Genomic DNA, 27,495 nt, shown 5'->3' with positions numbered 1-27,495 from the left:
ACTTATACTTTTGATAGCAGGTCTAACAGTTCAATTAATAAGCAAAGTCTTCAGGATTACATGCTAATAAGAATGCTTCCTTGAGCAAATTATACATACCTCATAAGAATTAAGCATACTTAGGAAAATTAGTAAATGCCATCATTAATTCCTGCCAACAAGTATTTATGGAGCACCCATAAGTGCTTAGTACTATGAGAAAATCCAAAGAAGAGCAAAGCCAATTCCTGTTGTTGTTTTTTTTAAGTAGGCTCCATGCCCAACGTGGGCTCAAACTCATGACCCTGAGAAGCAAGAGTTGTAAGCTCTACCGACTGAGCCAGCCAGGCACCCCTCAGATTCCTTTTAAACAAATAACTCAAATCTCATTGGGAGGAGCTAAATATATTTTCATTAAAGAATCAGAGAGTAATTCCCTTGAAAACTAAGTAAGTGGGATAGCTAGTGAACTATGAACAAGGCTCTGTGCTAAATGCTGTGTGTGTTGGGGGGGGTGTTTTCAGGATGGCTACGGTTCTATCCCTTCTATAATGAGACTGACAGATGAAATACAGATGAAATTGTGTCTTAGTGCAACAATAAAATAATGAGCAAAGTTCAATGAGAGAACAGAGGTGTAGGGGCTAACTCAGGTCTAGGGGCCCTAAGGATTTGTTGTGGAGCAGTTGACTTGAATAGAGCTCTGCAGGATTACAGAGACCTACACTGGGAAAAGCTAGGAGAAAGGGCATTCTAGACAAGACAATAGCCTGTGCAAAGGTAAGGTGCGGGGAACATGCAGGGCATCTCTAGGGGAAGGGTGATCCTTCTACCACTGCTGTGACGTTTCTCTGGGAAGAATGATGGAAATGTAGACTGGCTTCAGATCAAGAAAAGATTTGGAAGCCATGCTTATCCACATAAAGTGGGGGGCCTCTGAGGAGAGAGTGGGGTGTGAAATGGTCAGATCTATGTCTTGAAGACATAACTCTGGGAGCAGAGTGTAGAATAGAATGAGGGGGCAAGAGTGAAGTTAGGATGACCCGTTAGGTGTTTAATATCACAGTCTCAGTGAAAATGAATTACAGTCTGGTGGCACCTGGCTGGCTCAGTCGGTTAAGCAACTGACTTTGGCTCAGGTTCAGATCTCAGGGTCCTGGGATGGAGCCCCGCGTTGGGCTCCATGCTCAGTGGGGAGTCTGCTTGTCCTTTTCCCTCACCCTCTGCCTCTGTCCCCCTCTAGTACGCACACATGCGCTCTCTACTTTCTCTCAAATGGATAAATAAAATCGAATTACAATCTGAACTGAGAGAGTGGGACGGATTTTAGAGGTGGGGTTAAGAAAGAATCTAAAGGACTTGGCAACAGTGGGAGAGAGGAGTCCAATAGGATCCTCACTAGGAACAGAATAATATAGTGACCTGAAGATGACAGCAGTGGTTCTGCACGAGGGTAGGGAATGGAGAAGCCACGGTGGGCTGGAATAGCCACAGGAGCCTAGAGACAGGAGGTGGGGTTTGGGCTGGTTCTTTCAGTTGGGTAAAAAACCAAGACATGCAAATGGACAACAGAGAAAAGATTGCAAGCAGGGAGAAAAGCCCACAGAGACATCTAAGAGGGATACATCTTCACGACATTTGGGGATATAAATATGGGCATCCCCCTGACACGTTAAAGCTGATTAATCAATTAGGGGGTGCTTATTTAAATGAAAATAATAGCTTGAGGAATTATTATATAAACAGACACCTAATTTGTGAATTTTGTGACTACCGGAGTCCAAACAAAGCTATTTTTCTTTCTAGAGAAATCCTCCCTTGTAAACTCCACTTGGGAGATAACCTGTGTGAAGCAACAAGGCTCACTGTGATGCTTGCAAATGTGAAATAGGATTCTAACCGAGTGGGAGTTCTTAACCTAGTCAGTGCAGCCCCTGGACCCATGGATAGAACTCAGAGCAATCACTGGATGGCAGATAAACCACATCTTTCTTTTCACGAACACCTAGCTGAGATGTGGCCTTTCCTTTGGTCATGAATGTAGCCAACAACCACACTGTAGTATTCGCTGGGCCGCCGACTCCATCTCCAGTAGAAATCACAGATATTTTCCTCTCCCATTACAGTGCCGTGGCCATCCCAAAACACACTTCATGTGAATCACTACTGAGAATGTAGAGTAGAGCTGCTTGCTTCTCCCTCTGCCTGCCGCTCCCCACAGCTTGCGCTCGTTCTCTCTGACAAATAAATGAAATCTAAGAAAATAAAAAATAAAATAAAACTGGCTTTCTGGTTGGAGCGGGAGAACGAACCCAATTTGAAGCATGCTCATTTCCGTGGCATAAAAGCTCCCACTGTCGTCAATTTCAAGCTACTGATGTGAGGTGTGAGGTCAGGGAAGAGGTGCTCGATGGGCCCCTGCGAGCTTGTAACAGCCAGCCCAGCGCACCACTAAAGGTCCCTTCTCCATCGAAGATTTAGGTCAACAGGTGTCATGGAAGTGAACGATAGGCCTCCTCAGGCTTTCTACTCATGCATGGATTTGGCAATAAAACCGAGAGGTCTGGGAGTCTAAGAATAACCACATTTAGAACTGGGTAATATCTTTAACTGTAAGATGAAGAAGCATTTTATTATAGGTGCTTTACTGAGATTCCCTGGGCGCAATGGACCATGTCTTTTTATCTTCAACTCATTCATACACAATGCCCATATATGTTATCCACAAGGTCTACTCCTGGCCCCTCATTTTATGATGTAGCATGTTCCACAATACATAAACCCCAACAACTTATACAGCCCCTCCCCTGTCTTTATGGAGTGAGCTGGCAAGAGACAACTCTCAAATAATGCAGAATTGGGATTCCTCTGCACCTCCTCTCAGGAGAGCTTGCTTGACTGCGGTGTTCATGGGTCTGTGAGCACACGTGAATTCAGAAGCAAAGAGTTCATGTTGTCCTAAGAACACCAATCCTCCCTTTACATGGAGCGCAAATTTCTGCCCACTCTCTTTGCTGCTCTAGGGGAGAAATCACACTGCTGATTCTGAAGAGGCCATGTGAAATGCTCCAGCTTAAGGTAGACCTTTGTTACAGAGGCTGGAGTGAGGTTTCCAGGTCATTCTAAGTGTACCTTTAGCTTCTGTATTGTTTTATGAAATGTTTACAACAGGATCCCTGAAAACAAAGATTGCTTCTATCTTCTTATTCTTTCTATGCTATTTCACCCACCTGGTTATCTCTTGAACCTAAAATTAGTCTCAAAGAAAATATACTTTATTGTTTTTGACTCCTTTCAATTACAAACAGAGCCAAATCAGATAATAAATAGTTTCCATTGAGAAGCTTCGCCAAGAATGTTAAATCTAATAGGGCAGTTAAGGAAGATGTAACTGAAAACAATTGAATTGCAAATATTTTGGTTTGCCTAAGCAGTCCTGAAAGGGCAAAATACTTGAAAACATATTTTCAAGTTAGTGCGGCAGCTTCAGTGTGTGATTAATTGCTGGGCAACTTTTCCCTATATGCCAGATTTCCCTTCTCTTCTCTTTCTAAGGACTGCCATCCCAGTGACTGGCCAATGCACACAGGCTGGCACTTCACTAGAGTTTGATTTCATCAATTTTGTATGTACAGTTGAAGCCCTCTTATCTGATGAAATCAGGATCATTAATTGAAAGAGACAATCAGCTGCCTCCACAACATTTTAAAGTGTAAATGTGCACACATTTGCCAATTTTTAGAAATACAGTCAAGGTGGGTTGGCTGATTGGATTGAAGCCCTGTCTTTCGAAAGCACACCTATAATGACTATACCCACCAAAATCCTTCTAGATCAGTTGCCCCCATTCTTTTTCTGTCATCTTCAAAAGCTCTTCTTGAGCAATTCACTTTTACAAAGCACTGGACTTAGTTGTTCTAAAAATACCAACTCCTTTTAAAAAGATTTTATTTATTTATTTGACACAGACAGAGAGAGAGAGCTCGTGCCGGGGGCGGTGTGGGGGGACAGAGGGAGAGGGAGAAGCAGACTCCCTGCTGAGCAGGGGGCCCGACGTGGGGCTCGATCCCAGGGCCCCGGGATCATGACCTGAGCTGAAGGCAGACACTTAACCAACTGAGCCACCCAGGCACCCCTAAAAATACCAACTCTTTTTTATACTTACTTCATTAATTTACATAGTGTTTCATTAAATCGCATAATTGCAATTATCGGTGCAAGTGGCATAACAGATTTGAGAACAATCACAACTGCCTCAGTTTGGCTGGAGGGAGTAGCAATGGGCAGGCAGACCAGGGTTGCTGATCATCCTGGGTGTTCAAAGCACCTCACGCAAGGCAGTCCCCATGGAATGAGCACACTTCTCAGTCCAGTTCATTCTAGGTAAGTGGAGGTCAATTCCGAGGGCTTCTAAGTGTTTCCCCACCTTCACTGACATCCAGGAGCGGTGTCAAACTTTATACCCCCCAGAACCAGAAGCAAAGGGCTGAGCACAAACTAAGCGTGAATAATGACTTATTTAAGTAAGTCTGAAAGATTTCACTACCCGCATAAACCAGTTAGGTGTCATTTCAATAACCACAGACAAGTATTTTTAGATTTCCAAATATCTTTTCTCAGCCAAAACAGTATACCTGATACTGTCCCTCTAGGAGACTGACATCCAAGCTGATAAACTGTCCCACGCTGCGGGGATACAGGATATAAACTCCTCTACCCTCTGATCTCTGTGTTACTGTGTAATGTTATTTCCATCTCAGCTGCAGGGAAGGGGTTCAGCGCCAGTATACTTGGGATCTACTGGCTTTCTGACCGTGCGGTTTTTAGTTTCGATTTTTTTTTTTATCCTAGACTGCAGAGATGTCAGCTGAGGGCTGGTCAAAGGACTTGATGCCTCAGTAAATGATGACTGTCAAAGATCTCACTCCAGTAATCTGTCCTGCTGAAACCTCCACCTGTCCTACAACGTACCAATATCTGTCTTGCAAGAACTTCCTGCATCAATTAATATTTTTTGAGTCCTCCTAAATCTCCATTTTATGGAATCTCCGCAGATTATTGTCTCAACCCAAATGGCAGTCTATTTATTCCAGCTCAATGCACATTTATAACATCTATTCCAACAGAATGGAGGTGCGTGACATTTTCGAAAAGACAATTACTTGCTTATCAGTTCCTGCCATCTGTGGTTTTAAAAGCACGATAAAATTGAGGCAGTAAAGTCAGGAAGCGTTTTCCGGATTCTCTCTTATAGATTTTATACGTCAGTACATATTTAATAGCTATCTCTGCTTTGTCTTTTTTCCTCTGGTGATTTGTTCTTGCCCTTTTGTTTTTCTCACTAACATTTCTATGGGAGGGTAGGAGGAAAGGAAGAAGATAAAATTCAAATGAGATCATTTGGCCAGTTGCTCATTGGCTAAAGCAGAGTTCCAAGGGGCCAGTTAGGCGAGTGGATTCTCTCCACGGTCCAGTTTACCCCAGACAGATGCAAGTTCGCTCCAACGCTACAGACTGGGACCCCATTTCCTGCCAGATGTTTTGCACTTGTGGCCCACGGTCATGAGAGGTGACCAGGCCAGTGAACAGAAATGGCTCAGGAAACGCCTGCCTTCCCAAGAAAAACAAGGGGATGTATAGGTCATTCTTACCCCCTCCAAATGTTGAGCTTTTCACTTGTTGAATTCTGGGACTAAGGGTCTGTTAGAAAACAGGGCTGTAACTACTGATTAAAACAGGTTTTGTGGGGGCGCCTAGGTGGCTCAGTTGGTTAAGCATCTGCCTTAGGCTCAGGATGGAGCCCTGCGTGGGGCTCCCTGCTCAGCGGGGAGTCGGCTTCTCCCTCTGCCCCTCTTCTTACTCATGCTCACGCTAGCGCTCTCTCTCTCTCTCAAATAAATAAAATCTTTTAAAAAAACAGGTTTTGAAGAGAGGGGGATGTGGCAAAATGGGCGAGGGGAGGGGGAGGTACAGGCTTCCAGTTAGGGAATGAATAAGTCACAGGGATGAAAGGTACAGCATGGGGACTATAGTCCGGAATGGTGTTGTATGGCGACGGATGGGAGCTCCGGGTGTGGCGAGCACAGCATCACCTACTGACTTGTTGAATCACTATGCTGTACACCTGAAACTAATGTAACGTTGTACATCAACCATACCTCAATTAAAAAAACAGGTTTTGAAGATTATTTGTTAATTTTTCTCCCCTTCATCCTCCACACCACCAGTTAAACCAAAATCAAATATGAGCTTTTTGTAGAGTCCAGAAGCTAAGAAAGGTTTCTATCCTTTTTAAATGGTTGAAAAGTATCAAAAGAATAGCATTTCATGACACATGAAAAATATACACAATTCACGTTTCAGTGGCCGTAAAGTTTTATTGGAACAGCCACCCCAACTGTTTACGTATTATTGTGGCTGCTTTTGGAAGGACAGGAAAGAGTCGTTGCAACTCAAACTGTATATGGTCCACAGAGATGAAAATATTTATTATCTGGCCCTTTATAACAAGTTTGCTGCCCCTGCCCTTTCTCATTCTACACTAACATTTCCGGTATCCTTACCACCTCAGAATTCACATGCTCTCTTTATTACTTTCCATTTGTGCAGATTATTTTGTTTCTCTTGAAATCCTAAGTCAATGGGTGCTACCTCCACAAAAACAGTCTTTACTCTCCATGTGTATCAAGTTACATTGTGATACTCATGATTTTCAAAAGATCATACAACAAATGATGCTTCATCTCTTTCAGATGGTTAATACAGTTTGTGACACTTGGGATACTACTACTGATTTTTTTCACCGTTTTTCAAACGCTAAGTGAACTTTGCTTCTGACCCATAATTGAAATGCTATTCAGTGAAAGAGGAACTAAGGCCATTTTTACTGTATAACATCAAAATACATGGGTTTGTATTACCACTATTTTCCAGAAGAGTAATCTGAGGCAATTGAACTCCTTTCAGAGATTATAAAGAATGGTTTAAGTGGCTCTGGGTGTCGCCTTCAAGTCCCGAGCAGATGTTATCAATAAGCCAGCGGTCGGGGCTGTATCACCCCAGGAGGTGGGGCACGTTAGGGCCCCAGGAAGACAGTTCTTGCTGAGGAGGCTAGCGTGCAGGAGGGGGGTGGAGGCCACACAACCCCAGAGGGTCTCCGAAATGACACTCCTGGCCTGCCCCACCCCCCCCATCCACACCACGCATCACTGTCATGAGGGGCAGGGGAGGGGAGAGGGGAGGCTGGTCCTCTTATTATCACAGTCTGAGATGCATATTTAAGTGCAAGGAATTCATCCGAGAGGAGGACACAGGAAACAACAGTCCAGGAACTGAGAGAGTTAGGTAAGGGAACGAGGACAAAGAAGAGTGTGTCATCAAGTGTGTGGGTGGCTGGGACATAAGCCCACGGGGAAAGGCTAGGAAAAGGCCTCACACACAGCACTCAGTTATCCCACCTGAGGGGTGAGGTAGCTTCTGGGAATGTCAATTCGCCAGGACCGCCATCCTGCCCTGAGTGGGGCAGAGAGAGCAGCCTTCCCAGTTTCAGAGCAAGCTTCAGGCCACGAGACACAGAGCCCACTGGCGAGCTAGAAGTTGGCCAGCGAGCTCTGCGGAGCTGAGGCCTCAGGGCTGTGGGGAGGGCACCCAGAGCACCCGCTACCGCGGGGTTCCGTCAGTCCCACAGAGAGACGTGCCTGACACCCGTGCCATTTCCGGGAGGACAGGGCGACACAAGCCAGCCTACTCTGCTGCGGGGCTGGCTATAAGGTTGAGACTGGAAAAGACAGGTTCCATGGTGGGGCTGCTGTGCTGTCATGGTACAAAGATGATGGCGTGCGGCATGGGAAACGGGCTTGGGGAGTCCTTGGTTCTGGTCCCCGGTCCACCAAGGCATAATCCTGGCAAGTCAAAGATCTTTCTTTAGACTTCACTTTCGTCATCTATAAGATGACAGTTGCTTGGGTCTTGAATATCCCTCCTAGACTAGACTCAACAAGAGACAGGTGTACAACCCTTAAAATAAGAGAAAAGCAACTTTGAGATTTCTCAGCGGCACGTGGGACCGCAAATTCACCTCCTTCCACCTCCCAGGAGATAGATTCCTGCTCTCCTTAGCCCATTAGAGCTCCATCCCTTTATCAGCACGGAGGTCGCCAACCTCTTAACAAGGTGTCAACCCGCGTGATCATGCGTGGACCTTACATCCACACACAGGCCACAGTGAAATGGCAGCTGTCGGGCCTGCCGTTCATATTCTCCTCCCTCACTGAACATGCTGGAAGCTGAGAGGTGCCCTGTCCTGGGCGTACCAGGATGCAGGATGTACTAGGATGTAAAGAGGGCTGGTGCTGGACAGAAGGCGGCATAGTATTCCATTACATGAGAGGTTCCATCTTGCTTTCCCTCTCCTTCAGTAGTTTAAATTTCAGTGCAATTGAACCCAAAGCAACACCATCATCACTTACCAATATACACATTTCCAGATATGGTATAAATGAAGCTTGTCCATCCTGAAAAAGGACCAGCAACATTAAAAGGTTAGTGTCCATAATGCCAAAAGGAACAAAGATATAACGATATATTCGACAACTCTCTATGAAATATAAATATTTCTAACAGACATGAAAGACAAATTGAGATGAAATCCTTTATTTTCTCTTAGATACATATTTAAAATTTTAACTTCTGTGAGCTGTTAAAAACATATACTCCCACATTCGCACATGCATTAACATACATATACACGTACCCCTAAACCTAAATGATTTGGCCCACTATGTTTTAGAGCCACCCAAGTAGGCAGTATACAATTCACCTGACTACACAGCTATATGCCAACAGCTGTATTAACAAAGCTTTCCCTCCAGTTTTAACGTCATGCTAATAACTGCAACACCCCAATCTGGTTTATCTTCAGTTCGTTGTGCCTCCAGGTAGTTTTAAGTGTGAAGAAAATTCTAGAAACACACTTTACTTAGTTTACTTTGGTTTCTAGTGAACTCACTCCTTTTCATCTATCCTAAAATAGAGGATCAGTTCCAGGGATTTGGGGATGCATGATCTTTGGGGGTACACATGGGGTTTGGATGGTCCGTGCACTCCCTGGAACTGCGTACACAATTTTTCAAGTGTGTACACTTTTCTGGGAGGAGGGTACATAGCATTCAGCAGACTCCTACTGTGACCCACGGGGCCAAGAGCTCAGAGCCACAAACAACCAGCCACTTGCTCTCCCGATGCCAGCCAGCACTGGGTTTCCATGGGTATTCGTACCCACGGCCCAGAAGGGATGCTGCAGGGCCCCCAGGAGACCTGAATCCAGAAATGGCAAGCTCAAAACAGAATCAGGACATCACTTGTGTGCCTTCAGTGGAAAAGGAGAAGAGGTGGGATGGTAGAGTTCAAAGTGGAAGGGCAGGGCCCAGACTGGAGTCTGTGCAAGAGTCAACGTGGTGACAGAGTGAACAAAGCAAAGGCAGGTTTGGAGGGATCACGGAGGACAACATATACTCTAGGGATGTGGGTGCGAGGACAGGGGGGTTGAAACACACAAGAGAGGCACCAAAGAGACGGTATAACTGATAACACTCAACATCAACCAAGTCTGGTTAAGAAAATCCAACGGATGGTGAAACAGACCAAAACACTTGGGCGGACGCTAGAGGAGGTCTTTTCACCCTCCAATTTCCCAGTTTTTCCTCTCTGAGATTTTATCAGACTCAGTTTAAGGCCTCTGGAAGTAATCCGACTTGCTGATGGCTCACCCCTACTTGTTCTCCCTTCCGGACCCACGTGCCCAGTCTCCCAGCAGTTAGGGAACAGCACTCACTCCCGTGCATGTGCCGTGGGCGGAGGCACTGGGATGAAGAAGGCCCAGCTGGGCTGTACGAGTTGTGCAATTTGGGGGAGGGAGGTTCAGTGATGCTGAAAGTCCAGGCGAACAATCCACAGCCTACTTCCACTGCTCTCTCCACCTTCTCATGGATGCTCAGCCTCTCCAGTCCTATTTAGCCTGACATGTAACGAAACTCTGCAACAAAACCCCTTTCCTCGCTGCTTTTTTTAAAAAAATCCACCACCGAGCATTGTTTAAATTGATTTTTCTTTCTCTCTTTATTTATTTGACAAAGAGAGACACAGCAAGAGAGGGAACACAAGCAGGGGGAGTGGGAGAAGGGGGAGAAGCAGACTCCCCACTGAGCAGGGAGCCCGATGCAGGGCTCGATCCCAGGACCCTGGGATCATGACCTGAGCTGAAGGCAGACGCCTAATGACTGAGCCACCCAGGCACCCCTAAATTGATTTTTCAAAGTGCAAATGTCCTCGCTGTGTTTTTCTGATTATATATAAAAAAAAAAAAAACCTCATACCCATAAATTTAAAACATATTTTAAGACTTAGAAGTGTGTAATCTCTAAACTGAAAATCTTTCTGCAATCTTCATTCTTGGCCTGACATAAACATTGCTAGCAATTTGATATTTATGCTTTCAGTTTCTTTTTTGTTTTCGGCGCTAGGTATCATTTGCTTAAAAACCCGAACAAACTCAATGTTCTATTCTGAATACCTTTCCATGTCAAAAGAGAGAAATAACTCATCCTCGGGCAAGACTGCAAAGCATTCCAGTATAAGGACGCGTCATAATTTACGTAACCAAGCCCCTCTTTGTGCTTGAAAGGTACTAAAAAATTAATGGCTCCTGATTTTGACAAAACCTCAAAGCTCTCAATTGCCCTACTGGGTTTTTATTGGGGACTCTTTAATTGGTCTAATCTCATTTCTTCTCCGCCCTCTCTGCTTCATTCCTACTCACCCACCAAACAGAAAACTAGTCCACACATAATCGCCATGGTTGGGTTTCTGTTTTATCTTTATACACGATCCAGAAGGATCAAACATTTGCTCAAAGTCATGGCCAAGTCAATGTAGTAAATGCATTCACCTATTTTTGCCCCTTGCAAAAGTCTTCTACTAGCATACAGAGCCCTTCTTCACCAGTAGTAACAAAATTCATGTTACTGGTTGGAAGGCACACAGCATTAGGGGGAAATTGCCTTTTTTTTCCTTCTTTTTAACATGTTGTCCAAGTGCACTTGCTTCTGCTAAACCTGAAAGAGGACTTCCAACTACCTACATTTTGTCCTCAAACTTTCTAATTGATTCTATTCTTTCCGGCTTGTCTCTTGGCTCAGGCAGAAGACCCTGAGAGCAAAGCATCCCCTGATGGGACCTGAGACTAGCCCCTCAAGCAATAAGGACCACCCTGAGCCAACGAAACCCCTCCCATGATGGATTCCAAGACCCTGATTGATTTGACCTTCACTGCCCACCTGCATGTACCCAACTCAACCATGTCCCACATTTTCCTTCTGTAAACCGGAACGTATTTTCAGCACTTTGGAGATAATCTTTGAGATACTAGTTTGCAGTATTCCCGGTGTTGGAATAAATAAATAAATTCCTTTCTTGTTTCACCATTACTTGTTTCTCTGCCTTCTTCCAGCTGCAGTGAAACAAGAGCCTAATGGTGTGAACACTTCCTGTATGTTTAAGAACCATCACATTTTATGAGAAGTCTTTCTCTGCGAAGAGCAGGATTGCATCAGTAAAGCGCTCTCTGGTGAGGTGTGTGGGTCCTTCTCATCTTTCCCTGCTCCCTCCCCCCAACTTTATGCCCTGCACCAGGAATTAATGCCATCCCCGCATTTTTATTGCTCTGTCAGAGGTCACAGGCCCTACAGTTTCCTTTCTTCCACCAACAGGGTCTCCACGCTACTGGAGCTGGGCAGCTGGGAAGCCCTTCCCCTCCCTTGGGCCCTGACAGAGCAGGGGTCGGAGGTCTCATTTCACCTCTGGCCCCGCAGGATGGTTTAATCAGCACCACATGTTAACTCGGACCTCCTTTAGTCAAACATAAAAAAATGTAAGACTTTTAAATATGAAAATCATTTTCTGTGGCTTCTGCTCTCATTTCCAGGGAGGTTCCAATTCTTGCCAGTGTCCCTAGTGAGAGCTTTTCCTGGCCTATCGTCCTTGCTTTAACCCAGCTCATCCTCCTCCTGCCTCAGCTGGAGAGTTCCTTATTTCTATGAATTTTACAGCTACTCTCTACACATGTGATGTGGGAAACAGAGGCACAAGGGAAAAAAAATGTCCTTAGTACTTACAGCTCGCGGACAAGTCCTTGAAACAGGTAGAGGGACATTCCTCCAGGAACTCAGCTGCCTTCATGGTAATACTTTGCTAGGGGCAAGAGGCAATCTTAGCCTGACCCCCAGGATCCTGTGAGTCTACTTTAACATATAAAAATTCCTTTGGAAACTTCCTTTATCTCTACTCCCCCCCCCCACCCCACCTAAGATACATGTTGGCAATCATCCCCCAAGCATATGGCCCACTGATACACATCTGAAGGGTCTCATGACTTTTTATTAGACAGTCATAAATGACCTTTTCCTAACAATAGCTAGCCCCCTCGAGGTCCTGGAAACCTTGCTTCCAAAATTCCTTAGAGACATTCGCTCTCACTAACCCTCCCCCCCCAACCTGAGAGTATATAATCAGTCGCTCCTCATAATCCCAGTGCAGCTCTCACTGCCAGGTCCTGTCCCCGGGCTTTAATAAAACCACTGTTTTGCACTGAAGACATCTCAAGAATTCTTTCTTGGCCATCGGCTCTGAACCCCACCACTTCAAACCACATCACTCATGACACCTCCCCTACCCTCTCCATGGCTCTAAGTTCATCTTGGGCAGGTAGCTCGTCGCCATGGACTTCATGCCTGGTGATCTGGGATGGGAGAAGACCCACCTGATCCTCTCCTCCCCCTCCTCACTTAAGCAAATTACTTTTTTAATTTTTATTTTGAAATAATTTCAGACAGGGCGCCTGGGTGGCTCAGTTGGTTAAGCAACTGCCTTCGGCTCAGGTCATGATCCTGGAGTCCCGGGATCGAGTCCCGCATCGGGCTCCCTGCTCAGCAGGGAGTCTGCTTCTCCCTCTCCCGCTCCCCCCTCTTGTGCTCTCTCTCTCTCTCAAATAAATAAATAAAATCTTTAAAAAAAAAAAAAAAAAGAAATAATTTCAGACATACAGAAATGTTACAAAAATAATATAGAGAATTACCAAATACCACCCACCCAGATTCTCTAAAAGCTAACATGTTATCACAATATGCTTTATCATTCTCTCTAGAAATACATGTGTATTTTTTTCTGAAATATTTGAACAGGTTTATAGATATGATATCCCTTTACCTCGAAATAATTCAGTATTGTTAAAAAAGAAGTTCAAAATGAAGTCATTTGTCCCCCAAGACAGCAAGCCAAGACTTAATTACAACTTTCTCTTTTTTTTTAAATTTATTTATTTGAGAGCAAGCAAGCGAGGGAGCATGAGCAGCGGCGGAGGGGGGGGGGAACAGGAGAGAGAGAGAATCTCAAGCAGACTCCCTGCTGAGTCTGGAGCCCCACGTGGGGCTTGATCTCACGACCCTAAGACCATGACCTGAGCCGCAATCAAGAGTCAGACACTTAAATGACTGAGTCACCCAGGTGCCCCTTAATTACAACTTTCAACTTCTCCCAGGAATGTGACATTTTAAGAGTCACCCTGAAATGTCCTGACCACCCCTAGGTAAGGTCATCTGCATGAAAAAGAAAGACACCCAGGGCTGACACAATCCTTTCCTTTCTTTGCTAGTATCTTGTCCCACCCTTCTTCTGCCTATAAAAATCTTCCATTTTTTACAACTCCTGGGAGCCCCTGTCTACCTTACTAGATGGGATGCTGCCTGAATCATGAACTGTTGAATAAAGCCAATTCGATCTTCAGATTTACTCAGTTCAATTTTTGTTCTTTAGCAGTATATTACTTCCTAAACACAAGGATATTTTCCTACATAAACATAGCATATTTATAAAAACTATGAAACTGATATGGTACCAATGGAAAAAAAATATACAGATATCCAAATTATGCCAAATGTCTCAGTAATGTCTTTTATGGACAACAAAAACAAAAAAAAAATACAAAAAAACCAACCACCCAACCACACAAACAAACCCCAAAACAGAAGCCCAGGCCAGGCTCTAATCCTGGGTCACAGGCTGAGTTTAGTCCCCACATCGAATCTCCTTCCATGGGCAACACTTTCTCAATGCTTTTCATTAAAAGCACAGACCAGGTATTTTGTAGAATGTCCCTCAGTTTGGGTTTGTCTGATGTTTCCTCGTCATTAGACCAAATGGTTTCATCCCTCAACTTTATTTTTTTTTAGAGATTCATTTATTTGTCAGAGAGAGAGCACAGGTAAGCAGAGTGGCAGGCAGAGGGCAGAGGGAGAAGCACGCTCCCCGCGGAACAAGGGGCCCAATGCGGGGCTCAATCCCAGGACCCTGGGATCATGACCTGAGCCAAAGGCAGACCCTTAACTGACTGAGCCACCCAGGCGTCCCTCATCCCCCAACTTTAGAGTTTATTTTCAAGGCTTTAATTGTTTAAATTCAGAAGAGCACAAAGGAGGAAATAATGAATATACGTGTTGCCATATTTCCTATCTTTCTTTTCTTTTACAGATAAAATCCTATAGGTGAGAGAAATGTCCCCTGATTGCTTTCAATCCATTTGCTACACACAGCTAAGGGGACCTTTCACTTAAAACCCTTCAATGGCTCTCTGTTCTCCCGGACAAGCCCAGACTCCAGGCCCTAACAGACAGACTCTTCTCAGTCTGGTCCTGCTTCTCCAGTACGGTCGCCCCTCTGCTCGTCCTACCTTCTCGGCTCATTCTAACCCAGGAAACCCCTCCGGGGGAAGGAGGAAGCGGAAGGCCGAAGCCAACCTTACAGGGACCTTGTGGTACCACGGAAAACAAAGGAATGAAGTAACTATAAAACAGGCAACACAATCGAATGCACACAATCACAAGCAGAAAACACAGGTTTAAAATTCAGCAAAAGACCCTCAGGGCGACCTAGGAGCAGACTGTTAGCCGGTCTGAGGCAGTTTCCTGGTGTGTCAAATAAGGAAATAATATGTACAACGCGGCTGTTACGCTGACCAAGTGACACTGTGGGCCCGGTCTAAACACATACACATACCTCTATACTACACACGTGTCCGTGCTCAATGTTGTCACCTTATCTACACAACAAATGCCAGTTCCCCATTCCTGTGCCTTCCTTCACTTTCCACTTTCCTCCCACTTTATACACGTCACGAGGTTGCAGGGGCTGCTACCCATGCTTCTGATAAGCTGTGAGCCAGGCCAGAGGAGGGTCCTTGTCACAGAGATGGCCCCACGGTCCCCAGAACACCACCCTCAACTCCAAGCCGACTGGTCTCTTGGACCACAGTATACACTGAGCAAAGCTCAGCAACGTCATTTCCCAAAGTGTAGAGAATGGATCCTTGCTGTCCTCAAGAACCCTGTGGCACTGAGGGTATTGTTTGTGTCCCATTGAACACTGCGGTCTAGAATTGGTACCATAAGGTGGGTTTTCTGATCATACAGCAGCTGACAGCTCACTAGATCTACAAGCTCGCCAAGCACAGGCATTTCACCCCCATCTTATTAGTAAACACAAACAACAAGAGAGTTATCGGCATTATAGCTCTGCCAAAGAGATAGGAAAAGAGGTAGGTCATTACGTGACCTTGTAGGAATTCTAGCAAAAGAAAACAAGAGAACACCCATTTTACCAAATTTGGTGACATCAGTGATAAAATGCCCAATGATATTGCATAGAATGGTACCAACATAAAGACACTTGAGATGACTGGCTTTCCAGAATAAAATATACTCAGAATGTTTTATATACTCAAGAATGATCATACTTCAGTCTATGTTTATAAGCCATAGGCATATACCATTAAGAGCTATCTCTAAAGGTCCTATATTTTAACAAGAAGAATTGCAACCTACAAGAAAACCTTCCCCTATGGTTCAGTCCACCACTGATAATATTGAACATTCACTGCACCAGAGACTAACAGAAAAACTAAGAAATGAATAAAATTTAACATTTTGGGTGAGAAATCTATTAGCAGCACAAGCTCTCTAGAATGAAGACAGCCTTCTATGTGCCCAGAATGGAGCCTAGCCCTCTGGAGGACAAGCTCTGCTGATTACTTTCTTGTTAATAAAACAGCAAAAAAAAAAAAAAAAAAAAGCATTAGAATCCCCTGGGAGCTTCCTGCTCTTTACAGACTAAATCTACAGGGAAGTTTTCCCCACCACTGAGATATATTAATGTGATCATTTTTAACTAAAATAATACGTTACTATTATTTCTTAGCTTTATTTGGACAGACATTTTTCTCATCTTTATTTTTTTTTAAAGATTTTATTTATTTATTTGACAGAGAGAGACAGCGAGAGAGGGAACATAAGCAGGGGGAGTGGGAGAGGGAGAAGCAGGCTTCCCGCTGAGCCCGGAGCCCGAAGAGGGGCTCAATCCCAGGACCCTGGGATCATGACCTGAGCCGAAGGCAGATGCGTAACGACTGAGCCACCCAGGCGCCCTTTTTTTCTCATCTTTAAATATACAGTGCTCACAGATGGTTTTTAATTGCTCAGAAAATTTCAGAAAATAATTCAAATATGTAGTTATAATCATAAAATTATACTTAGGGCTGTAAAATAGAAATGATTTAGGCATTTGAACTTAGATTAAGGCCAAGACAATTAGGAACTAAAATATATAGAACTCTAAGGATTAAATAAAGGTTCAGAAAGCAGTAGAAACCTGAAATAAGCAGAGAACACCATAAATGCCCTAAGAGTATCAAACGGCATATTTTGGCACCTGTTTTTAAGAGAAAAAAGATTTTTAAAAAAAATTTTATGGGGGGGTGGAGGGGCAGAGGGCAAGGGAGAGAAAGAATCTTAAGCAGGCTCCACGCCCAGCACAGAGCTCGATCTCACGACCTTGAGATCATAACCTGAGCCTAAATCAAGAGTCGGAGATTTAACCGACTGAGCCACCCAGGGGCCCCAAGAGAAAAAAGATTTTTAAGTAGGACCTGAAACTATGAAAAAAAAACCCAAAACACCCCCATCAAAGCTGAAATGTGCTTAAACTCTTAGAATGGTTTCTTATTTTACACTATCAATTTAATCTGTTCTCTCCTAAAGATGATATATTAGAAAAAACACAATACAGTTTTCAAACTGGGGAGACTCATTTAAAAATTTTCAAAAATTGTTATTTTTTTAACCTATCTGCAAAGTCTTGGATTTATTTACCAATATGCCCAAGGTACTACTGATAGGGTGGGTAATGGTGAGTAAACGTCCACTCATTTGTCTGGACCTTGGTAGTTGAGTCACAGCAAAAGTCCAACTGTGTAAGTCAGAATCTCATCCATAACATGCCCTAGCTAGGTGACCTTGAGTAAGTTCAAGTCAAGTAAGTAACTTCTTTGTACCTCAGTCTCCTCATCTGAAAAATGGAATAATCACAGTCCTTACCTCACAGACTTAGGAGGACTCTAGCAGTTAATACAGGGGGATTTCTTAGAGCAGTTTCTGACAAACAATAGGCACTTAATAAATGTTAGCTATCACTATTATTATTACTACAGGATGATTCAGTGAAGTGTGAGCTCCCAAAAATGTTCATGATATTCCCTATCATGGATTTTGGCCGTTTTTTTTCTCTTTTCCAAAACCACATTTTTTAAAAAAATACAATTGCATCTCACTACATATGAAAATCAATTCCAGGTGTAGATATATTGATAGAAAAGGAAAAACAACAAAGTATCTATAAACAGAACATTTTCATGATCTTAAGCTGGGAGAGTTTATTAAAGAAGCTACAGAAAGCACTCACTAACCTTTAAGGAACTGACCAATACATTTAGGAATTTTTATTTATTAACACATAGAAAAATATAATAGTATATAGAAGAGTGAAAAATAAGGCAAAAGGGAGACGATATTTGCATCATGAATAACTGACAATGACAAGCATTCAGAATATATAAAGATCCTCTGAGACCAATATATGTTAATTGAATTTAAATAAAAATAAATAAATTTAAAAAAATATAAAGAGCCCCTACAAATCAGTATGAAAAAGACAGACCGCTCACCCAAAGGTAAATGATATGAAGCTTCTCACTGGATAATTTTATGCTCAGGCTCTGGTTCGTGTTCATCACTGCTCTGAAGACTTACTAACATCCATAACTGTTATGAGTATATCCTAAGGATGAGGGGCATGGTGATTGAGTATTTTAATGTACTACTGGTAAGTAGAGAGCTTGGAAAAAACCAGCCATGAATTAAATCATGCATTCTGTGTAGTGAACAAAATCAGCCCTTCTTCGCTCTATGAAAACACCTGAAAATTTAAAATTCCCCACGAATCATCCACGTTTGGGGCATCCTCCCTTAAAAAGTAGATAATGACTGTGAAGAGACATTTAGGCAGGAACTCTGAGAATTCACCATGGCACCCCCCTTCAATTTTCAAAAAAAAGAAATCACAAGAGATAAAAATCACTACTTCATTTTCGAGTCATGGACCATCTGGAAAAACGTATGGCACTTGGACTCAAGATCTTAAGCTTGGCAAGTTAACTCTTTTTTTTTTTTTGGTTTATTTTTTATTTTTTATTGTTATGTTAATCACCATACATTATATCATTAGTTTTTGATGTAGTGTTCCATGATTCATCGTTTGTGCATAACACCCAGTGCTCCATGCAGAACGCGCCCTCTTTAATACCCATCACCAGGCTAACCCATCCTCCCACCCCCCTCCCCTCTAGAACCCTCAGTTTGTTTTTCAAAGTCCATCGTCTCTCATGGTTCGTCTCCCCCTCCAATTTCCCCCCTTCATTCTTCCCCTCCTGCTATCTTCTTCTTTTTTTTTTCTTAACATATACTGCATTATTTGTTTCAGAGGTACAGATCTGAGATTCAACAGTGGCAAGTTGACTCTTAAGACACCCACTGCCTCACAGTCACGCCCTGAGTAATCTCTTCTCTGAGCGTGGGCTGCACCCGGTGGCCTGGTTCTAACCAGCAGAACTGGCAAAAGTAATGGGATGTCACTTTTGATATCGGGTGACAGAGAGACTCTGGTTTCCATTTGCTCACTCTTTCTTCCTCTTTCCCTTGTAGGCTCTGATAAAGCCAGAGGCCACATTGTGAGCTGTCCTATGGAGAGGCCCATGTGGCAAGGAAGTAACAGCAGAGTGCCCCCAACAAGCCTGAGAAACTGAGTGCTGTCACCAACCACGTGGGTGTGGGCTTGGAAGCCCATCTTTCCCAGTCGAGCCCTGGGATTGCTGCAACCCCGATACCTCCATGGCAGCCTTATAAGAGTCCCTGAGCCAGAGACCACAGCTAAAGTGTGAGGTAACAAATGTTATCTTAAGCCACTACATTTGGGAGTAATTTGTTATACAGCAACACAGATAAGTAATACTTATTTAAACATATCATAATGGGATTTACTGAATAGCTACTGTATGCACAGCATTAAAATCTACTTTTTATTTTATTTTATTTTTTTAAAGATTTTATTTATTTGACAGAGAGAGACACAGCGAGAGAGGGAACACAAGCAGGGGGAGTGGGAGAGGGAGAAGCAGGCTTCCCGCGGAGCAGGGAGCCCGATGTGGGACTCGATCCCAGGACGCTGGGATCATGACCTGAGCTGAAGGCAGACACTCAACCACTGAGCCACCCAGGCACCCCTAAAATCTACTTTTAAAAAAAAAGATTTATTTTATTTTAGAGCAAGAGCGGGTGGTGGGGAGGGACGGGCAGAGGGAGAGGGGAGAGAGAATCCCAAGCAGACTCCCTGAGCGCAGAGCCCTGCGATCACACCCAGAGCCAAAACCAAGAGTCAGACATTTAACTGACTATGCCGCCCAGGCGCCCCTCAAAGTACTTTTTAGAAAAGCGTTTTGAAGCACCGGTTTCTATTTTTCCCCCAGTTTTATTGCAATGTAATTGACAGGGCTCCTTTCTATTTTTTCCTCCCGCAAAAGCAAACATACTGTAACACAGGAGCACAAACAATACAACCCTGTTATCTAATAATGCTGGGAGTTTGAAGTCCAAAAATGGGTCTCAAGGGTCTAAAGTCAAGGCTATCAGCAGGACAGCCTTCCTTCTGGAGGCTCTAGAGAGAAATGCATTTCCTTGCCTTTTCTAACTTCTAGAGATCACCCCTACTTGTTGGCTTGAGGTCTCCTTCCATTTTCAAACGCAGCAACGGCATCACCTAGACCAATGCTTCTACCGTCACATCTTTCCCTCTGACTCTCGCCCCCTCCTTCATTAACACAGACCCTTTGATTATACTGGGGCCACCTGGACTATCCAGGCTACTCTCCTTGGATAGTAGAAATTTGGGGGATTGATGTATATATACTGTAAAGAAAACTAAAAGGTTGGGGGAAGCAAAAAATCCTTACAAGATGAAGTTTTTTCCATACCATAACCATCGTCCATTTTTAACATTGCAGATCACGCCTTTAAATACCTAGTGGCAGTGCGGCGCCTGGGTGGCTCAGTCGGTTAAGCATCTGCCTTTGGCTCAGGTCATGATCCCAGGGTCCTGGGATCGGGTCCCGCATCGGGCTCCCTGCTCTGCGGGAAGCCTACTTCTCCCTCTCCCTCTGCCTGCCTCTCTGCCTACCTGTGCTCTCTCTGTCAAATAAATAAATAAAATCTTTAAAAAATAAAAATAAATAAATACTTAGTGGCAGAATCACTGTGCAGGAAGATGGGGAGCAACAGAGACGCTGTTCAGAGCCAAACTTCAATGCCATCAGAAGACAAAGGGGACATGAGGACCAAAAGGGCCAAGTCTCTTGGGAAAAACTGATATATTCCTAGAAATACAGATTCAGGTCCTTCTCAGTGAATGATAACAGTGTTATCTGTAAGTCAGTTTGCAGCAAGAAAAATCAGACTGCTTTATAAGAGATGGTAAAAGTCACGGCAAAACAAACAAACAAACAAAAAACCCCAAAACAAAAACAACTACTTATTCTAGCCAGAAACTAACATGAAAAACGTGTGGCCAATGCTGAAGGAATCTGGTACTGTCAGAGACTTGATAAATTGGATTCTTTGTAAGTGATGCACTGTCCAGGCTCCGTTCCTGCTATCAGCTCCCTTCCAAATCATCACTGCATGAAACATCTGTTTTCTGCAGGATTAGCCCAATTCCACAGAAATACGCCATAACCAAAGGCAAGAGAGAGATGATAAAAACCAATTCTCATACTATTTACAGGAAAGAATTCAGATAAAACCTAGTCTGATTCACAAGAAATGTTTCCAATCACCCTTAACTGGATGTCCCTTGGGAAATCCATATTTCCCTGGTATCGGGGATGCGATGGTAGGACTGCATGCCTCTAGTTCTATCCCACTGCTCTGGTAACGATACAGTGATGTCAACCTTAGATCAGTGAGATCGCAAAGCTTATGCCAAAAGCCAAACATAACCCAGACATCCATGTCAAATCCCCTTACCATGAGTAACAAAACAATCAAAATATTATAAACAAAACATGTCCAGAACCCAGCCAATGACAAACACATTTTAAGAAATATTGGATACAGCAAAGCACCCAAATAAAATGAATTTAAACAGTCCTTGGGTTTTATAATGGAATTTGGCCCGGAAAGGTGGTTTAAAAAAAAAGAAAAGGACAAAGGGTGATCTTGACTTGAATGACTTGATAATAAAATTTATGCAGCATAATTTCACCAGCCAATATGGCTGATTATAGGCACCCAGAACTGTCAAGTCTGTAAATAATAAGTGCTTTATAATACCTGAATTAAATTGTTTGTCTGGTACCGGACAGAGATGCCTCAAACTTTGGATTTGTCACTGAATGTAATGCAAACATGGATGAGTGTGTGTGCGTGTGTGTGTGTGTGTGAGAGAGAGAGAGAGACAGAGAGAGGGAGAGAGACAGACACACAGAGACAGAGACACTGAGAAAAAGAGAGGACACGCTATACCTGGAGTGATGTCTTGGAAAAGATAGGTTCTTTGACTTTATAGCTGGGTTTATAACAGACTTGTTCCAAGTGGGTTTATACTGACTCAGTGATAAACGTGCATTTCTAAGCTACTGGCTTTTGCATCCCTCCAAAAATGTTTTTGAAAACAAATCTCAGGTTTAGAATTTTTAAGGACAAAATAAAACCGAAGTCTAGCCTTTTCAAGGGACATACACACATTCTCTCATGAGACCATACAGAGTAGTGACTAAGGGTAGAACAAAACTCAACATGAACCATCCACTTAGCGTCAATGGGGTCACTGAGCAAGTGGTACTCTCAGATACTCCTGATGGAAAGTGTGATTGTGTTGTGAATTGCAGTCTGACAATATGTTTTAAAATTAAACATGCATCTACCTTGTGACCATCCCTGGAAACCCACTGTATCAGAATAAGTGTCTGTACAGAAGGACATGTGTATAAGGATGTTTATCGCAGACCAGTGTGCAGTGACCAAGTACTAGGTATGAAAGGAGTGCCTGCAGAGAGGCAAGAGCTAAATGCATCGCACTCAACCCATAGCACAGTATACAGCCATTACACAGCAAGATCTAATTTGAGTATATATCTACGATATATCCTAGAGCTAGGATATATAGAGAAGGTACTGGAAGGAACTGGAGGGAAGCAAACTCGAAAGTAAAAGGAAAAAGCACTGCACTAAAGGTTAAAGCCTATGTGCTTTCAGGCGGCTGGCTGGCTCAATCAGAAGAACGTGCAACTCTTGACCTCGGGGTTGTGAGTTTGAGCCCCATGTTGGGTGTAGAGGTTACTTAAAAATAAAATCTATTGGTAGCTGGAGTGCTGGGGGGTGGGAGGGATGGGGTGGCTGGGTGATAGACATTGGGCAGGGTATGTGCTATGGTGAGCGCTGTGAATTGTTTAAGACTGTTGAATCACAGACCTGTACCTCTGAAACAAATAATACATTATATGTTAAAAAAAAGAAGATAGTAGGAAGGGAAAAATGAAGGGGGGTGGATATCAGAGGGGAAGACGAACCATGAGGGACTATGGACTCTTGAGAAACAAACTGATGGCTCTAGAGGGGAGGGGGGTGGGGGGATGGGTTAGCCTGGTGATGGGTATTAAAGAGGGCACGTTCTGCATGAGCACTGGGTGTTACACGCAAACAATGAATCATGGAACACTACATCAAAAACTAATGATGTAATGTATGGTGATTAACATAACATAATAAAATAAAAAATTTTTTAAAAAAAGAAAAAAAAAGAAAATCTATTGGGGCACCTGGGTGGCTCAGTCGTTACGCATCTGCCTTCGGCTCAGGTCGTGATCCCAGGATCCTGGGATTGAGCCCTGCATCGGGCTCCCTGCTCCGCGGGAAGCCTGCTTCTCCCTCTCCCACTCCCCCTGCTTGTGTTCCTGCTCTTGCTATCTCTCTGTCAAATAAATAAATAAAATCTAAAAAAATAAAAATAAAAAAATCTATTAGAAGAAAGCATATGTGCTTTCATACTTAGTGTTATAAAAAATTGTGTTTAAGGGTAGTAATATGTCTAAGTGAATTAATTAAAAAGCTTTTCTGTACCTAAAAATAGCCAGAACCACAAAACCAAAGAAGAAAATAATGGATCCAAGGTGAATGCCTAATGACCTCAGGGGCAAACACTTTTAAAAATAAAATTGGCCTCAGGGCGCCTGGGTGGCTCAGTCAGTTGAGCATCCAACTCTTGGTTTCAACTTGGGTCGTGGTCCAAGGGTCGTGAGATCAAGCCCCATGTAGGGCTCCACACTTGGTGGGGAGTCTGCTTGGGATTTTCTCTCTCCCTCTTGCCCTACCCCCACCTGTGCTCTCTCTCTAAATAAAATCTTTAAATAAATAAATAAATAAATAAATAAATAAATAAATAAATAAATAAAATCGGCCTTAAACACTTGGGAGTTTTCTAATTAGTCTTTGAATTTAAAAAGTCAACTTTAGGGTAAGTCATCCATAACAATACATTTATCAAGAGATACCTATATCTCAATCAGAGGTGCACCTGTTCATAAGTGACAAAGTTGGAATTTGCCTCCAGGAACACTTACAGTCACCAGTGGCTAGGAAATCGGGACACATGGGTAAAAGTTCTGCCTTGTCCAGAAAGTCCTTATGAGGACTTGAACAAGTAACTAATCTGTTGGGTCTTAGTGTTTACACCTGTAAAATGGGGGGGGAGGGCAGACAGTCTGGCCCTAACGTTCTATGAATTCTACCTGATCTTCTTTGTTCAAAAAGCCCCAGCAGTATTTGTTAAATGTAATTACACATAAACAAAGTTCACAGAATCTTGTGCTGAGGTTCAGAAATGAACACATTTCAGGGAAAGCGGTCCCTTGTTTTTTTTCTGATGACAAAACCCCAGAAGCCATCATACCTTTAGGAATAGGCTGGCAATGCTTTGCTCCATGGTCCAATTTGAAGTCCAAATATAAGGTTGGTGTGCGAGTATAAATCTTAGACTGAAAAGGAAAAGGAAACCATCAGCATCTTTCCAAAAATAAAGTTCTTCCTCACTTCAGCTGTGCCCTTCTCTGATGGGCCTGGGGCCCTGATGATTATATTAACAATTTCTCCTTGGCAAGTGCTGTTAAAGCAAGGGGATGGGCTACCATACAGCCTCCTCTTAAGGATCTTGGTCTAAAAGTTAGTCCTCCTAGCTTTACAATATGGTTGACAGACTACTTTCAGGATGACAGCTCTCTCCCTAGAATCATTTCTCAAATATGGTCTGAGGTTAATAGTTTATTGGCCTAGAGTTGCTCCAGCTTTCTCATTTCCAATCTTGTACTTGATATAGTAGGTTATCTCATGCCCAAAATGCATGCTTCTTCCCCAGGTCTCAATAAAGCCATGTCCATTTAAAAAAAATTTTAAAGTGGCCAGTAAATATTTTTATTTGTTCTAACTTGACCCTTCTGCAAAAAAAAAGGTCATTCACCACCACTGGCTTGAAAAAGCCACAATTTCAGATGTGAGAAAGGCAAACTTCTGCAGGGTTTTCCACTGTAAACAGTGGCTTTGATTCCATCAACGGTTAAGCAGAGTTTGTAATCCACTATGATACCATTTTGAATCATTGGCACAGACCAAAATCCAAGGGATTATCACTGTTGCTATGAATTATATGATGTCTCATTGTTTATCACAAAGCCCCAGTGGTTCTGTTTGACTTTTTAAAAACTGAAAATACACACAAAAATGAAAAAGCACACAACATCAAATTTGGCAAGGATGTAGAGTAACTGGAACTTTCATACACTGCTGGTGGGACTAGAACTTGGTATAAACACTGCAAAAAACTGCTTGGCAGTATGCAGTAGAGATGAATAGATGCATAACCTATGACCCAGCATTCCATACATAGGTGGATCCCCAACAGAAATGTTTACCTAAAGTCAAGTACATGAATCTTGATAGTGATACTATCAGTAACAGCCAAAACTGGAACTATTGCAGCTATCTTTAACCATAGAAGGGATAAGTGAGTTGTAATTTCCTTATTCAACGAAATCTACTATACAGCAAGAAGAATGAATGAACCCAACTATATACAACAACTCAGATGAATCTCACAATCATAATACTGAGCAAATGAAGGCAGGCACAGAAGACCATATACCGTATGATTCCATTTCTATGAAGTTCAAAATAAGGCAAAACTAACCTATGATGTCAGAAGTCAGAAAAGTGGTTACCTTGGGAAGCTCAGTAGCTGAAAGGGGTTAAAAAGGAGATGTCTGAGGCCAAACAGTATCTGTCTCTTGACCTGGCTTTGGTTTCATAGGTGTGTTCACTGGGTGAAAATTCTTCTGAGCATATATACTTGACTTATGGACTTTTCTGTGTCTATATTCTATTTTAATAAAAAGCTTACATTCATTAAAAACATGCACGTGTAAATAGACCAAAAGAGAATCCAGAGCCTAGAATTATTTACTATCCTTGACAAAGGCATCATTTTGCAGAGAGTACTTCTATAAACACTATGAGGACATGTACATTGCTGCCTTTTCACCCAGGGCCAACCCACAGTGCCTGTCACATGGTAGGTATTCAATAAATATTTATCAACTGATTGATTTTCATAATGGAAAAATCCCATGCATAGTAATACATTTATTTACAGTATACATAGGGCATTACTCATCAGTATCTTTACCTACGTGCAGCAAAAGGGCTCTCGTCAGGACAGGTGATTTGATATGATCAAAGTGTATGTCTGTACATTAAATTTTGGAATAGAGAATTGTAAATAATGTTATCAGAAGATTGTTCCCTTTCCTGTGAATATCTCATTTGTGAAGCTCTGGGTTTTAAAAGGTCTGGTAGGTGGTTTAGAAGCCAAGCTGCATCAATACAGCTTCAAAGATTGCAAAAGAAAATTCCCCTATGCATGCATAAGTGAAACCAGAAACACTTATGGCGTTGAGTGCAACCTGAGGCCAAACATTCACAATCAATCTGAAGATGTTGAAACCTACATAAAGCCAGGGCAGCACCCATGGGACACAGGATCTAATTCTCTACAATCCTTAGGTGTGTATGGCACCATCTGGAAAGGATCTGTTTTTTTCTGAAGAAGTCTTCTAAAATTACTTCTAAAAAGATCAAGGGTAGAGGCGCCTGGCTGGCTCAGTCGGTGGAGCATGCGACTCTTGATCTCAGGGTCGTGAGTTCGAGCCCCATGTTGACGGTAAAGATTACTTTAAAAATAAATAAAATAAAAAGATCCAGGGTCAACTTCACGTAATATCATTGATTCCTCTGCCTGGGCAATATTTGGTTCTCCTCCACAAAAAGAATCCATTTCATTTAACTGTCTTTCCTAACTTCTGCCTCAGTAGCAGATGCAGTATCTCTGCCTACAGCGAAGGGATTCATCACAAAGAGGCCCTTGGTTTAATTTTTACTCGAATTCTCCCAGAATGTAGCATAAAAATACTCTTGAGCTAGAAACCTGGAGGCTTGAAAAGCTTTTCCCGCTGACTAACAAAGCACGAATCTTCTACTGGGCTTAGTTCACTCATCTGAAAATCTCTTGATAGGACTCACTGATGTTCAAACCCATGTACGGTTCTAAAATTCTGAATCAGAAAATTAACGTTTAGCCCCAAGTTCTAATTTTGAAAGTTCCCTTCTGATTTCTGAGACTAGAGCTGTCGAGAAGGGAGAATGTGTCTGGGGCAAGGAGGGCAACTGGAACAGGAGGGAGTGAGGAGGGAGTAAGTGGGGAGCCACTGGTGAACTTGCTCTACCCTTGCCCTCCACCGTAGGCATCAATCAGTCTTGCCCTCCCGGCTAGCTCTTTTTCTTTTCTTCCTGCCTCAAGCTTCTCAACCTCATCCATACGGTCCATAAAAGAGTAGCCTATCTCACTAAGACTGCCACTACACACACCCACATGTGCACACATAAACACACACAGAATTCTGTATTTCTGTACTCATTTACAAAA

General features: G+C 43.0%; 1 protein-coding gene across 8 annotated transcripts in view; it reads right to left on the bottom strand.

Moving 5' to 3' along the window:
* PIR (pirin) overlaps positions 1-27,495 on the bottom strand; it is a 101,434-nt gene that overhangs the window by 12,153 nt on the left and 61,786 nt on the right. For 7 of the 8 annotated variants that reach the window (XM_078064573.1, XM_078064566.1, XM_078064574.1 and 4 more), the window contains 2 exons: positions 24,415-24,499; positions 8,448-8,492 (listed from right to left, as the gene is read on the bottom strand). In XM_078064573.1, coding sequence (XP_077920699.1) covers positions 8,448-8,492; positions 24,415-24,499 — 130 coding nt within the window. The remainder of the gene's footprint in view (positions 1-8,447; positions 8,493-24,414; positions 24,500-27,495) is intronic. The other variant, XM_078064572.1, reaches the window with a different exon arrangement.

The sequence above is a fragment of the Halichoerus grypus genome, chromosome X (assembly GCF_964656455.1).
Source record: "Halichoerus grypus chromosome X, mHalGry1.hap1.1, whole genome shotgun sequence".
NCBI lineage: Eukaryota > Metazoa > Chordata > Mammalia > Carnivora > Phocidae > Halichoerus > Halichoerus grypus.
Note: the sequence above shows the minus strand (reverse complement) of the source record. Positions and strands in the feature narration are given on the sequence as shown.